A 16,461-nucleotide genomic window follows, 5' to 3' on the forward strand; every position below is an offset into this window, starting at 1 on the left:
ATCCCTTATCACAACTATTTTTCCATGGAACTTATCCACATACAGTAAATGAAAGACATTTGATATGCCGGCGGTCAGGATCCCGGCGCTCAGTATGCCGGCGCCGGAATCCCGACAGCCGGCACAGAGGTGTATCTAGGGTCCCTGGCGCCCCTGGCAAAGTAAGGGACTGGTGCACCCCTCCATATTCGAAATAGGGAAGGTGTATATGCAAAAAAGGGGCATGATGTTGTCGAAAAGGGACATGACCGCACAATTGATTCCGAGTTGTTCGCTTGCTAGCAGATTTTAGCAGCATTGCACACGCTATGGGAGTGTATCTTAGCTTAGCAGAATAGCGAACGAAAGATTCGCAGAATTGCGATTAGAAATTTCTTAGCAGTTTCTGAGTAGCTCCATACCTACTCACAGATTGCGATCAGCTCAGGCCGTTTCGTTCCTGGTTTGACGTCACACACACGCCAAGCATTCGGCCAGCCACTCCCCCGTTTCTCCAGACACTCCCGAGTTTTTCCCTGACACGCCTGCGTTTTTCCGCACACTCCCAGAAAACGGCCAGTTTCCGCCCAGAAACACCCACTTCCTATCAATCACACTCCGATCACTTCAACGATGAAAATTCTTCGTTCGGACGTGAGTAAATCTACTAAGTTTTGTGCTAAAATACTTAGCGCATGCGCACTGCGTACCATGCGCATGCGCATTATTACCTTAATCGCTCCGTTGCGAAAATCGGCAACGAGCGAACAACTCGGAATGACCCCCAATATTACTCCCAATTCAAATTACGTTACATAGTAGTAACCCCTTATACACATTATGTCAAACACTAGTGCCCCTTACACATCATGCCCACACAGTAATCCTTGTCACAATGTGAAGAAAATAAGAATTTACTCACCGATAATTCTATTTCTCGTAGTCCGTAGTGGATGCTGGGGACTCCGTAAGGACCATGGGGAATAGACGGCTCCGCAGGAGACTGGGCACACTAAAAGAAAGATTTGGTACTACCTGGTGTGCACTGGCTCCTCCCTCTATGCCCCTCCTCCAGACCTCAGTTAGGATACTGTGCCCGGAAGAGCTGACACAATAAGGAAGGATTTTGAATCCCGGGTAAGACTCATACCAGCCACACCAATCACACCGTATAACTCGTGATATTTTACCCAGTTAACAGTATGAATAACAACTGAGCCTCTCAACAGATGGCTCAACAATAACCCTTTAGTTAGGCAATAACTATATACAAGTATTGCAGACAATCCGCACTTGGGATGGGCGCCCAGCATCCACTACGGACTATGAGAAATAGAATTATCGGTGAGTAAATTCTTATTTTCTCTAACGTCCTAGTGGATACTGGGGACTCCGTAAGGACCATGGGGATTATACCAGAGCTCCCAAACGGGCGGGAGAGTGCGGATAACTCTGCAGCACCGAATGAGAGAACTCAAGGTCCTCCTCAGCCAGGGTATCAAATTTGTAGAATTTAGCAAACGTGTTTGCCCCTGACCAAGTAGCAGCTCGGCAAAGTTGTAAAGCCGAGACCCCTCGGGCAGCCGCCCAAGATGAGCCCACCTTCCTCGTGGAATGGGCTTTCACTGATTTAGGATGCGGCAAACCAGCCGCAGAATGCGCCAGCTGAATTGTGCTACAAATCCAGTGAGCAAAAGTCTGCTTAGAAGCAGGAGCACCTATTTTGTTGGGTGCATACAGGATAAAAAGAGAGTCAGTTTTCCTGACTCCAGCCGTCCTGGAAACATAAATTTTCAAGGCCCTGACTACGTCCAGTAACTTGGAATCCTCCAAGTCCTTAGTAGCCGCAGGCACTACAATAGGTTGGTTCAAGTGAAAAGCGGATACCACCTTAGGGAGAAACTGGGGACGAGTCCTCAATTCTGCCCTATCCATATGGAAAATCAGATAAGGGCTTTTACACGACAAAGCCGCCAATTCTGACACACGCCTGGCCGAAGCCAAGGCCAATAACATGACCACTTTCCACGTGAGATATTTAAGATCCACGGTTTTAAGTGGTTCAAACCAATGTGATTTTAGGAAACTCAACACCACATTGAGATCCCAAGGTGCCGCAGGAGGCACAAAAGGGGGCTGAATATGAAGCACTCCCTTTACAAAAGTCTGAACTTCAGGCAGTGAAGCCAGTTCTTTCTGGAAGAAAATCGACAGAGCCGAAATCTGGACCTTAATGGAACCCAATTTTAGGCCCATAGTCACTCCTGACTGTAGGAAGTGCAGAAAACGACCCAGCTGAAATTCCTCTGTGGGGGCCTTCCTGGCCTCACACCACGCAACATATTTTCGCCAAATGCGGTGATAATGGTTTGCGGTTACTTCTTTCCTGGCTTTTATCAGCGTAGGAATGACTTCCTCCGGAATGCCCTTTTCCTTTAGGATCCGGAATTCAACCGCCATGCCGTCAAACGCAGCCGCGGTAAGTCTTGGAACAGACAGGGCCCCTGCTGTAGCAGATCCTGTCTGAGCGGTAGAGGCCATGGGCCCTCTGATAACATTTCTTGAAGTTCCGGGTACCAAGCTCTTCTTGGCCAATCCGGAACCACGAGTATCGTTCTTACTCCTCGCCTTCTTATTATTCTCAGTACCTTTGGTATGAGGGGCAGAGGAGGGAACACATAAACCGACTGGTACACCCACGCGTCCACAGCTATCGCCTGAGGGTCCCTTGACCTGGCGCAGTATCTCTTTAGCTTTTTGTTGAGGCGGGACGCCATCATGTCCACCTGTGGCCTTTCCCAACGGTTTACCAACAGTAGGAAGACTTCTGGATGAAGTCCCCACTCTCCCGGGTGTAGGTCGTGTCTGCTGAGGAAGTCTGCTTCCCAGTTGTCCACTCCCAGAATGAACACTGCCGACAGTGCTATTATGTGATTTTCCGTCCATCGGAGAATCCTTGCGGCTTCTGCCATCGCCATCCTGCTTTTTGTGCCGCCCTGTCGGTTTACATGGGCGACTGCCGTGATGTTGTCTGACTGGATCAGTACCGGCTGGTTTTGAAGCAGGGGTTTTGCCTGACTTAGGGCATTGTAAATGACCCTTAGTTCCAGAATATTTATGTGCAGGGAAGTCTCCTGACTTGACCATAGTCCTTGGAAGTTTCTTCCCTGTGTGACTGCTCCCCAGCCTCGAAGGCTGGCATCCGTGGTCACCAGGACCCAGTCCTGTATGCCGAATCTGCGGCCCTCTAGAAGATGAGCACTCTGCAGCCACCACAGTAGAGACACCCTGGTCCTTGGAGACAGGGTTATCAGACGATGCATCTGAAGATGCGATCCCGAACACTTGTCCAAGAGGTCCCACTGGAAGGTCCTTGCATGGAACCTGCCGAATGGAATTGCTTCGTATGAAGCCACCATTTTTCCCAGGACTCGTGTGCAGTGATGCACCGATACCCGTTTTGGTTTTAGGAGGTCTCTGACTAGCGATGACAGCTCCTTGGCTTTCTCCTGCGGGAGAAACACTTTTTTCTGTTCTGTGTCCAGAATCATCCCCAGGAACAGTAAGCGTGTGGAAGGAACCAGTTGTGACTTTGGGATGTTTAGAATCCAGCCATGCTGTTGTAGCACTTCCCGAGATAGTGCTACTCCGACCAGTAACTGCTCCCTGGACCTCGCCTTTATTAGGAGATCGTCCAAGTACGGGATAATTAAAACTCCCTTTTTTCGAAGGAGTATCATCATTTCTGCCATTACCTTGGTAAACACCCTCGGTGCCGTGGACAGTCCAAACGGTAGTGTCTGGAATTGGTAATGACAATCCTGTACCACAAATCTGAGGTACTCCTGGTGAGGAAGGTAAATTGGGACATGCAGGTAAGCATCCTTGATGTCCAGGGATACCATGTAATCCCCCTCGTCCAGGCTTGCAATAACCGCCCTGAGCGATTCCATCTTGAACTTTGATTTTTTTATGTATGTGTTCAAGGATTTCAAATTTAAAATGGGTCTCACCGAACCGTCCGGTTTCGGTACCACAAACAGTGTGGAATAGTAACCCCGTCCTTGTTGAAGTAGGGGCACTTTTACTATCACCTGCTGGGAATACAGCTTGTGAATTGCCTCTAGTACAGCCTCCCTGCTCGAGGGAATTGTCGGTAAGGCCGATTTGAGGAAACGGCGGGGGGGAGTCGCCTCGAATTCCAGCTTGTACCCCTGAGATACTACTTGAAGGATCCAGGGATCCACCCGTGAGCGAACCCACTGATCGCTGAAATTTTTGAGGCGGCCCCCCACTGTACCTGGCTCCGCCTGTGGAGCCCCACCGTCATGCGGCGGATTTGGAAGAAGCGGGGGAGGACTTTTGTTCCTGGGAACCTGCTGCGTGGTGCAGTTTCTTCCCCCTTCCTCTGCCTCTAGACAGAAAGGACCCGCCTTTTCCCCGCCTGTTTTTCTGGGTTCAAAAGGACTGCACCTGATAGTACGGCGCTTTCTTAGGCTGTGAGGGGACATGGGGTAAAAATGCTGACTTCCCAGCTGTTGCTGTGGAAACAAGGTCTGAGAGACCGTCCCCGAATAACTCCTCACCCTTATAAGGCAAAACTTCCATGTGCCTTTTAGAATCTGCATCCCCTGTCCACTGCCGAGTTCATAAGCCTCTCCTAGCAGAAATGGACAATGCACTTATTCTAGATGCCAGCCGGCAGATCTCCCTCTGTGCATCTCTCATGTACAAGACTGAGTCTTTTATATGCTCTATGGTAAGCAATATAGTGTCCCTGTCCAGGGTGTCAATATTTTCTGACAGGGAATCTGACCAAGCAGCAGCAGCACTGCACATCCACGCTGAAGCAATAGCCGGTCTCAGTATAACACCAGTGTGTGTATATATAGACTTTTGGATAGCCTCCTGCTTTCTATCAGCAGGTTCCTTTAGGGCGGCCGTATCCGGAGACGGTAGTGCCACCTTTTTAGACAAACGTGTGAGCGCTTTATCCACTCTAGGGGGAGTTTCCCAACGTGACCTATCCTCTGGCGAGAAAGGGAACGCCATTAGTAATTTTTTTGAAATCACCAATTTCTTATCAGGGAAAGCCCACGCTTCTTCACACACTTCATTTAATTCTTCAGATGGGGGAAAAACTATTGGTAGTTTTTTCTCCCCAAACATAATACCCTTTTTTGAGGTACCTGGGTTTATATCAGAAAGGTGTAAAACCTCTTTCATTGCCTCAATCATGCTACGAATGGCCCTAGTGGACATTAAATTTGACTCATCGTCGTCGACACTGGTATCAGTATCCGTGTCGACATCTGTGTCTGCCATCTGAGGTAGTGGGCGTTTTAGAGCCCCTGAAGGCCATTGAATTGCCTGGGCAGGCACGGGCTGAGAAGCCGGCTGTCCCGTATTTGGCCTGTCGTCAAATTTTTTATGTAAGGAGTCGACACTTGCACGTAATTCCTTCCATAAGTCCATCCACTCAGGTGTCTGCCCCGCAGGGGGTGACATCACATTTATAGGCATCTGCTCCGCCTCCACATAAGTCTCCTCATCAAACATGTCGACACAGCCGTACCGACACACCGCACACACACACAGGGAATGCTCTTAAAGGAGACAGGACCCCACAAAAGCCCTTTGGGGAGACAGAGATAGAGTATGCCAGCACACACCAGAGCGCTATATAATGCAGGGACTAACTGAATTATGTCCCCTATAGCTGCTATAATATTTACTGCGCCTCAAATCAGTGCCCCCCCTCTCTTTTTTACCCTTTTCTGTAGTGTAGACTGCAGGGGAGAGTCAGGGAGCTTCCTTCCAACGGAACTGTGAGGGAATAATGGCGCCGGTGTGCTGAGGTAGATGGCTCCGCCCCTTTTTCGGTGGACTTTTCTCCCGCTTTTTTCTGTATTCTGGCAGGGGTAATTACCACATATATAGCCTCTGGGGCTATATATTGTGGTTATTTTGCCAGCCAAGGTGATATTATAGCTGCTCAGGGCGCCCCCCCCCCCCAGCGCCCTGCACCGTCAGTGACCGGAGTGTGAAGTGTGCATGAGGAGCAATGGCGCACAGCTGCAGTGCTGTGCGCTACCTTGGTGAAGACTGAAGTCTTCTGCCGCCGCTTTTCCGGACCATCTTCTTGTTTCTGGCTCTGTAAGGGGGACGGCGGCGCGGCTCCGGGAACGAACGCCAAGGACTGGGCCTGCGGTCGATCCCTCTGGAGCTAATGGTGTCCGGTAGCCTAAGAAGCCCAAGCTAGCTGCAAGCAGGTAGGTTCGCTTCTTCTCCCCTTAGTCCCTCGTTGCAGTGAGCCTGTTGCCAGCAGGTCTCACTGTAAAATAAAAAAACCTAACATATACTTTCTTTCTTTCTAGGAGCTCAGGAGAGCCCCTAGTGTGCATCCAGCTCGGCCGGGCACAGAAATCTAACTGAGGTCTGGAGGAGGGGCATAGAGGGAGGAGCCAGTGCACACCAGATAGTACCTAATCTTTCTTTTAGAGTGCCCAGTCTCCTGCGGAGCCGTCTATTCCCCATGGTCCTTACGGAGTCCCCAGCATCCACTAGGACGTTAGAGAAATAAGCAGTGCATGGCGCGGCCAAGGAGGGGCATCACCCGGCGATGCCACCCACGGCCATGGGGTATAATGAAATATTAATGGCAGTGAAAAGGTATCTATGCGCACTACCTAGTAGTGGTGATGTAGTGATATATTAAGAAAACCATTCTAGTAGTTTATTTTGAGTATCTTCACTGTGGGGCATTGCGGTGCCAAACACCGGCACCAACCCCTGGCTGCTGTGCGAACCACCAGCCCATGCAATGCCACTACTAAGTGAGTCCACCCATTGGCTGAGGGTGTCACTGCTGGTCGGCGCCCCCTCCTCGGCTGGCGCCCCTGGCGAGTGCCATCCTGGCCAATGGGTAGATACACCACTGAGCCGGCATACCGACAACTATTCTCCCTATTGGGGGGTCCACAAACCCCCTGGAGGGAGAATAAGTAGTATGGTGCGCGTAGCTACCGTGCCTGCAGCGTGGAGAGCGCAGAGAGCCCGCAAGGGGCTCTTTTACGCTCACCCCGCTGTCGGTCGGGATCCCAGCGCCGGTATGCTGGGCGCCAGGATCCCGACAGCTGGCATAATGTACTACACCCCAGTAAAGAGATGAGTTTAAAACATTGGTAAATCATAGGACTGGCAACAGATTTCAGCCTGGGCTTGGAGCCCTGGCTGTGTTACTGCATTAGAGAACAGTTACATCAGCTTCATATGTTAAAGACACTAAATATAACACATTATTTTCAGCGAAACCGAATTTAAGTATATTTTAGGAATATTAATATTTCTTTTTCATCACACAGGTTCTCTGTGCCAATTAAATGTCATCATTCTTTTTCCAGCAGAGTTGATAGACACATTCCTATATTAGAGTGCATGTATAGCAGATACAAATATATATAAAAAATAATAATAATTGTTGTAACTTTTTGGAAAACTTTTTATTTATTGAAATTGTTAATTAAAAAAAAAAGTAGTGTATGCTATTAAAAATATAACACATTTTCCAGTTTTGCATATCTTTGCCACAGATTCAATATTACCACAGTTCTCAGTTGTATTTAGAAAACAATCATCCTTAAATGTACTGTACGTGCCATACATGTTTTTTGTAATTAACATTAGTTTGTTTTTTAAATATTTACAATATATTACAATCCGTAACCAATAAGGCAGGGTACTATGGTCATAAACTGTTTGACACCATGTAAAAATCAGTAGGTTTTACGTAATTTCAGTGTTTTACGGAACTATACACACACAATACTGCAAAGTCCAGAATAATTTATACATATATATAAAAAATATGATACTTAGGTTTAAAAAAAAACAAAAGACAAAGTGTCTTCTGGAACTATTTGTCTGACCTAACAGGAGGACAAGAGTGGGAGGTGATGTCACTGTGCTTGTGCCCAGCCTCATCCAAGTCCAGAGTCTTTTGCTGCACAGTGATGGTCATGCAGCCATGATAGAATGCAGTCACTGGGGTGCGAGTGACGTCCACATCTATACAGTGCAGAAGAAAACATCATGAACGTAACAACAAAGTACAATCTAACACATAGCTAAAAACTGATCCTCTTATATTGCCTTAATAATAGGTATACCATTAAATCAAGTCATAGATTCGGAAATATTTAGCATGGTATTCATAGTTCTGACAATTAATTTGAAATTGGACAGAAGTATTTTCTAAGACAGATACAAAAGCAGCACTATTGGTGTTATGGTTAGCATTACTGCCTCACAGCACGAAGGTCATGGGTTCCATTCCCACCATGGTCATGTTTGGAGTTTGTATATTCTCCCCATACTTGCGTGGGTGTCCTCTGGGTACTATAGTTTCCTCCCACACTCCAAAAATATACTGATAGTTTAATTGTCTAATGCCTACAAGTGCTGTGGAATGTGTGTGCGCCATATATAAAATAACTGGTAGTAATGATAATACTTTAAATAAGTGGCATGGGGGGGAAGGGCGGGCTTGTTTTCAGGTGGTTTTCCCAGCATTCACATGGCACGTGACAAAGTAACATAAGACAAAGAAATGTTATCTGGTTCCTGTTTGAGGTGTAGTGTGATTTTAATGCCTGTATTTTCTAAACAGAATGTACATAGATTACCGGTATATAGATTACCAGATAGTGGGCTTGATTGAGGTTGGACTGCAAATTCTGCTAAGTAGCAGAATTTGCAATCCATGAGACTGCATAGTGGGGGCCGCCCAGCATGCTGACCGCCGCTCCCCCCACCCCTTGATAAAGCAGAAATTGCAATTGCATCGCAATTTCTGCTTCATCGTAGAAATTAGGGTTGCCTCGAGGCGGCACGTCATGCAGCCGCCCGATCACGCCCCCGCTACGCCAATGTTTGCGCCACATTGCCTCCTGTTTTGAGGCCACCCTCCCCCGACGCCTAGGAAACTAAGCATTGCCCCCCCACCCAGTGAATGCCTCTGCCTGACTGTCTGCGCATGTGCCCGCATTTTTTTTGTAATTTGTGCAGTTGGATCGCATTTTGCGATCCAACCTGAATTGGGCCTTGGGCCCAGTGACCTCTTTGAGATGCATTGAAATATCTGGCGATTCTTTGGAAAACATTGTACTATGTATTAGCTTGGTGGACAAACGCGGTCCTCAAGGCACCCCGACAGTCCAGATTTTAAGGATATTCATGCTTGTGCACAGAGTGTCACCTGTGCTTAAGCATGGGTATCCCTCGCACAGGGACTGTTAGAATGCCTTGAGGACAACACTGCATTTCTCACCATGGGAAATATGAATCAACACTTGGAGAGAGATAAAGTGGAAAGAGAAATACCAGCCAATCGGCTCCTAACTGCCATGTTACAGGCTGTGTTTGATAAATGACATTAGGAGCTGATTGGTTTGCACTTTAGCTCTCTCCACACGTTGATGCATATGCCCCCATGTCCGTTAATGATCCAAATGTATTTAACTGAAATAATATCCAACATCAAAGTCATTTTGTGCTTACAAGTGAATAAGGAATCATTTTACATGATATTGTACCAAAATGAAACAATTCTAGAGCCTAATTTGCATATTAAATGAAGCTGAAGGGGCCTCAGTAATAAAGACTAGCTGTACCTTTGAACACATTGTAGCAGTAACTCTACACATTAAAATTGCATGGGAAATAAGATAACATTGTCTGGGCAGTTAAAGATTCACCTCCATCTTAATGGTTAATGCCCTAGAAAAATATACCTGGTAATCCTCCTATATAGGTCTTTACTCCATGTGGCAAGTGGTCATTTAAGGCGGTGAGAATGGTCTGTAATTCTGATTCCTGCAATTCCGTTTCTCCAAGTGTTCCATCAAAGGAAAGGAGTATTTGGTCTTTACTTACAGAGATCTCCACAACATGTTCTTTATCACAGACATTTACTTCTAATCGGCAAACTACAGTGTTTTCTACAGACAGGATGATGAACTGCAGAGGAGAATTAGTTTGACAAGTCAGCTCTATCTAGGATGAAGCACTGTATCCTCAGCTAACCTGCTCTATAAACAGCAACAGATAGAACAGACTACATACTGGGCTGGATTTATGTACTGGGTCTCCTTGTAGCCCCCCCCCCCACCTGAAACCTGCACTAGATTTATATCTAATTCACGGGATCCGGTCTCTAGGTCAACAGTAACTAGGTCGACACTATCTAGGTCAACCACTATTGGTCGACAGTAACTAGGTCGACAGATGTCTCTAGGTCGACAGGTCAAGAGCTCGACATGAGTTTTTCACGATTTTTTTCCTTTTTTTAACCTTTTCATACTTAATGATCCACGTGGACTACAATTGGGAGGGGAGCCATGCGAGGAGACATGGTGCACTAATTGGGGTTCCCCGTCACTCTACAAAGAAAAAGACACACAAAAAAAACATTAAAAACTCATGTCGACCTTTTGACATGTCGACCTAGAGACCCTGCCGTCCTAGTTACTGTTGACCAATAGTGGTCGACCTAGTTACTATCTACCTTCCATACCACACCCCTAATTCACACATTGCCACCACGGCTATTAGTGGAACACATGGCACAGATTTTCCTGTTATAAAAGGCAAAAACTGTTTCCCTGCTTACACAGGATTGTTTTAGATTTTTAGAAAAGAAGAATGTTGAAAATAGTCTATAAATAATGACAGGGTGCAGTGAGAGAATCAGACTACAGATAGACACCGAGAAGAATTACATTGATGAATGGATGAAGGCATGGGCCGTACCGTGACCTTGGGAAATCTATACAGATGCAATATCCAGTAATTAATAGTGCTGATCAATGTTCAAGGCACATGTCTTGTTTAGACAACGTAAAAAGTCAAACTCTAAACAGCATCTAACAACACATCTGTAGCTATTATAGTGCTGGTGTACTGAGAACTACACACTGACATCTAGTGACAACAGTACTGAGAATGAAATCTGCAGCTGTGGCATTTATCAGAAGGACTGATGCGAGTCTCCACGTGGCCTGGTCTGGGATCTCCGATCACTTAGATTATTATATTATCAAATTATTTAGTTTCATTTCAGATGTCAACATTGTGGTGTCAATAATAATAATAATGTAAACATGGCAAGTGTCAACCATTTGACAGGTTGCCCTTACAGCAAATCCTTATATCCTTTTGTTCCGTCACTGCCGATATAGCAAATAGTCCTCAATTAACTACTGATGCAGATTCTGCAGGTCAACTTGTCTTCCTTCACCAGGTAACTACGTAACTTCTGATAATCGGATTGCTGATCTATACTCAGAAATGTTATGCAACTTTGGCAGTTTCTAAGTGCTAAATATGAGGACAGAGTGGTCTGCTTTTATGTTCTGTAGGCTAGACTATCCAATGCTATTTTTGGAATGGCAAGATCGAAAGAAACCCGGGAACCACATACAGTGGGGGAGATTCAAATGTTTGAAAAGTCAGTTGTGCGTCTGTTTTTTCCTTTCTAATAGACAGGAAAATACCGACACCCAACCGACTTTTCAAACATTTGAATTCCACCCAGTATGTCCCAGGCATTTACTTGCATACAATAAAAAATAATTGTAAAATCCCTATTTAGCATGGTCTATAAAATGATCATTACAAGCCAATTGGTTGCTATGGGTAACTTCTCCACCTTTTCTCTTTGGAAGGTTTGATACACCCCCCTCCCCTCCCCCAAGTACAGTTTAAGCAAACAAATTGTCAGTGCTTGTATATTCATCCCTGATCTCTGCATGTATTACTTTCTATAATACTCATATTAAAAAAATATTAAGACACTGGAGTGAGTGAGAAAACTAAGTGCATGAATATTAGGTGAAGGAGCAACAGTTCTTACCTGCTGTTTCACTTTTGTGGTAGAATGAAAATCAACAAGAGCTAGCGACAGGAGGACTTCTTTGTCTTCTGACACAAGAGCAAAGAGCACCCCAGTATCTGTAGCAGGATTTATCTCTGCACGGACGTCTACAGTCCAGTTTGGCTCATAGGCCTCCTTACCAGATAAATTCACTAAATTAAATAAAACAAAGTCACATGAATATGACCGCCGAGCTGTGTACAGGACAGCATCTACAATTCTGCTTGCCACATTACATAAGCTTTTGCTAATAAATAGTCTCAAATAACTCAAAGTTGGCTCAAGTTTTTCCAGAATGACATTTTAATTCATCGGCTAGACAAGTAGACCCCTTCTTGATAATACATTATAATAAACATTCAGAATCCTACTTTTCCAGCTAAAGTAGTGCTTATTGGAATAAGGCAGAGATTATTATTACAAAGTAGTACACCAAAAAAGCACTATGGACATTCATAGGAGGGCTACTGTACATAGAGTGCAAAAGGCCACCACTTCTATGTAAAGGAACGACACACTGACAGCCTTTCAAACTTCTTGTTCTTACAGTAAGGTAAGTGTAGATAGCACAGTAAGTAATTTCATGGCAAAAAAAGAAACAAGACACACATATAGCTACATAAATGTGTATTTCCATTCTGTTATTAGTTTATTTATTGTCACTTACTGTAATCAATGAGGAACAGTGCAAACCCTCTTCCCGGATAATAGGAGCCTCTTCCTGCAATGGCGAAACACTGCATCTTTTCTGTCACCCGCACGGTCTCCTGTATTGAGGTGTCATCTCCGTTTAGCCAGTTCCAGCCTCGCATGCAGCCATCCAGGCGTGGGTTGATCTGAGAGCAGGCATAGGTTAATACATGTGTAGCTAAGCATCCAGGACAGTAGCGTACTATATACGGTGGCACTTACTGGCTGTACAAGCTCACTGCTTTTAAAGGGAAGTCCTCCAACTGTCAGATTTAGTTTGTATAATCCTCTGTCAAGTGTAAAGAGATCTCCAGACACCGCTATTTTCATGACAGCATCTTTATTGACTTTAATTACCAAATTATGATACAATTCCTCAACAGAAATCTGTAAAGAAAGGAAGAATAATACAGTTTAATAAAGTAGAAATAAGACCAACATACTGACCAACGTGAACCCTCAACCCTGACATCATACAATAAAGGTTATGAAGGTCACAGGTAAGCTAGAGGCCAAAGAAAACCATTATGTCCATCAGATTAAACATGCCTGCCTTATTACATACATAGTCATATCATACTGAAATCATGCAGTCAGAAAGCGGGACTGTGCCTGCAAAGTGGTGTATCATTGGGGCTTGTGTAGTAACCCGGTATAAAGAGCAATAATGTGCTGTATCCCATAGCAACCAGATATCAGCAATGAAGACCCTGTTCAATTCAGGATAATACAATATGTGCCAATGTTCCGCTGGTTACTGTGGCATGTAGCACATCATTGTTCTATTTCAGTGGTTCTAAAACTCTGTCCTCAGGACACCAAACAACTCACATTTTCCAGGTCACCTAGCAGATGCATACATTACTCACTGACACATTTGAAAAGATCCACAGGTGGAGTTAGTAATTTCACTTGCGATTCTGTGAGGAGAAGTGGAAAACATGAACTGTTTGGGGTCCTAAGAACAGAGGGGCAGATGTATTAACCTGGAGAAGGCATAAGGAAGTGATAAACCAGTGATATGTGCAAGGTGATAAAGGCACCAGCCAATCAGCTCCAATATGTAAATTAACAGTTAGGATCTGATTGGCTGGTGCCTTTATCACCTTGCACATATCACTGGTTTATCACTTCCTTATGCCTTCTCCAGGTTAATACATCTGCCCCTCTGAGAGTTTGAGAACCTATTTTCTGTGATAACTACTGGATGTAGGTTGGGTACGGGTTACCGGCGCAGGGGATTCCGGCAGTCAGTATACTGACCGCGGGATCCTGGCAGCAGAATGCCGGCTGTGGGGGGGTGGGAGGGGTGAGCGCAACAAAGCCCCTTGTGGCGCCACGCTGCAGGCTCGGAGGCGAGCTGTACTCGCCACAGGTTCTATTCCCACTCTATGGGTGTCGTGGACAACGACGAGTGGGCATTGTCCCTGCTAGTCGGCATGCTGACTTTCGAGATTTCGTCCTGGCAGGATGCAGGGGTCGGTGTTGTGACCGCCGGTCACATAACTACATCCACTGGATGCATATTGGTATTTTTCTTCTCTCTCTGAAGGAGAAATTACTAGTTAGCTTTCGAAAATGAACAAGAGCTTATACTTGTGCTTTTTGTAGTTTCTGAATCTCAGAATTCTGCTCCAAGTTATCAAAATAATTCAGATACTGGATTATCACGTAGCTATCAGTCACATATTATGGAAAAAAAACACAAGTATGTGTTAAAGTGGTGTACAAAGTATGAGAGTACATCAACTGAACAATAAAATATAATGTCTAATGTTTTTGATCCCTATTGCCCCTGAAAATCGAGGCTCAAAGAAACAGTTAGCATTACCCTTAACTCCAGGAAAGCTGGTGAAGCTGTGTGACTCCATGGAGGTGTGGAAACATTCACTAAACTTACTTCATTCAGGCTGGCTGAAAATGTGCAATTCAGAGTATACTGTATGTATGCAGTGTGGTAGGCAAACAGAAGACTAGACATGACTCCATGCCCTGCAAACATTAGGCTAATCCTCCCATGTTTACATTAAAATTAAAACCTATTTTATCCTTGCCGTGTCCTGCCACAATAACTGTACTGAAACATTCTGGGTAGAAAAATAATACTTACAGACCATGGAATAAATGATTTTATATATATATATATATATATATATATATATATATATAAATGAGCAGAGGTACGGCACTCAGGGCTCCGGATGAGACAATAAATGAGGCGACCACCATGTCAGCAAACAACGTTATAATCAGTAGAGATGAGCGGATTCGGTGTCATCTCTAATAATCAGTCAAGATTTTCATCAGGTTACCTGATGAAAATCTTGACTGATTGAAACGTTGTTTGCTGACATGGTGGTCGCCTCATTTATTGTCTCATCCGGAGCCCTGAGTGCCGTACCTCTGCTCATTTACATTCATCCACAAAGTAAGGGCACCGGGTCAAGGTAATTACCACATGGGAGTGCCGGACATATCGCATATTATATATATATATATATATATATATAGACACACACACATACATACATACATACATACATACATACACACACACACACACACACACACACACACACACAAATTGCACATTAAATACATACATACACACCCGTATAATAATTGCAAATACATAAATACATACACACACATATAGGTCAGTAGGTATCCGGACTCCAGGTCGACACCAATTAGGATGACACTACTTAGGTCAGCACCAAATGGTCGTCACACCTTAGGTCGACACCAGAAATAGGTTGACATGGACAAAGGGTCGACATGGACAAGGTCAATATGGAAAAAGGTTGACATGAGTTTTTCATATTTTTTTTTATTTTTAGAACTTTTTCATACTTTACGATCCACGTGGACTACAACTGGGAACGGTAACCTATGCTGAGTGCAACAGTAGAGGAGCGAGGCACCCTGCCCGAAGCATGGCGAGTGAAGCGAGCCATGCGAGGGGACACGGTGCACTAATTGGGGTTCCCCGTCACTTTACGAAGAAAACGACACCAAAAACAGTCAAAAAAACTAATGATGACCTTTCTACATATCGACCTATTTCTGGTGTCGACAAATTGGTGTCAACCTAAGTGGTGTCGACCTTGAGTACCAGATCCGGTCAGTATATATAGTGTGTGTATATCACAGATTGATACAGGCACACATACATACATACATACATATATATATATATATATATATATATATACACACACATACATACATACATACATACACACATACACATATATATATACATGGGATGTAGTTATGATCCTGGCGGTCGGTATTCCGGCGGTCATCATACAGACGCCAGGATCCTAGCTGCCAGAATGCCGGCAGGGGGCCCAGGACTATTCCCACTCGTGGGTGTCCACGACACCCATAGCGTGAGAATAGAACCTGTGGCGAGCGCAGCAAGCCACTGGGCTTGCAAAGGGGCTTCGTTGCACTTGCCCTCCTGTCGGTATTCTGGCGGCCGGGATTCCGACCGTCGGTCACACGCTCCCAACCCTATATACACACATATACAATTGTATATACACGCCACGCATACATATACCCATATAATAAATGCAAACCTATAAATACATATCTATACGGAAGCTGCTGGATTGGCACTCCAAATCGTAAATGGCAATGTGCCTGCGTGCCCTTGCAAGATCAGATACACTAACCAGTCTGCAGTGCCGTGCATTATATATACTGCTCAAATAAATAAAGGGAACACTTAAACAACACAATGTAACTCCAAGTCAATCACACTTCTGTGAAATCAAACTGTCCACTTAGGAAGCAACACTGATTGACAATCAATTTCACATGCCGTTGTGCAAATGGAATAGACAACAGGT

The 16,461-nt window shown here is 45.0% G+C and overlaps 1 protein-coding gene across 4 annotated transcripts in view; it reads right to left on the reverse strand.

The window, feature by feature from the left end:
• Positions 1-7,456: 7,456 nt before the first annotated feature.
• Positions 7,457-16,461, reverse strand: part of GAS6 (growth arrest specific 6) — a 137,022-nt gene continuing 128,017 nt past the window's right edge. For all 4 annotated transcript variants that reach the window (XM_063953389.1, XM_063953386.1, XM_063953388.1 and 1 more), the window contains 5 exons: positions 12,824-12,988; positions 12,579-12,747; positions 11,891-12,063; positions 9,771-9,996; positions 7,457-8,046 (listed from right to left, as the gene is read on the reverse strand). In XM_063953389.1, coding sequence (XP_063809459.1) covers positions 7,895-8,046; positions 9,771-9,996; positions 11,891-12,063; positions 12,579-12,747; positions 12,824-12,988 — 885 coding nt within the window. In that variant the 3' untranslated portion in view covers positions 7,457-7,894. The remainder of the gene's footprint in view (positions 8,047-9,770; positions 9,997-11,890; positions 12,064-12,578; positions 12,748-12,823; positions 12,989-16,461) is intronic.

This window comes from Pseudophryne corroboree, chromosome 2 (assembly GCF_028390025.1).
Source record: "Pseudophryne corroboree isolate aPseCor3 chromosome 2, aPseCor3.hap2, whole genome shotgun sequence".
NCBI lineage: Eukaryota > Metazoa > Chordata > Amphibia > Anura > Myobatrachidae > Pseudophryne > Pseudophryne corroboree.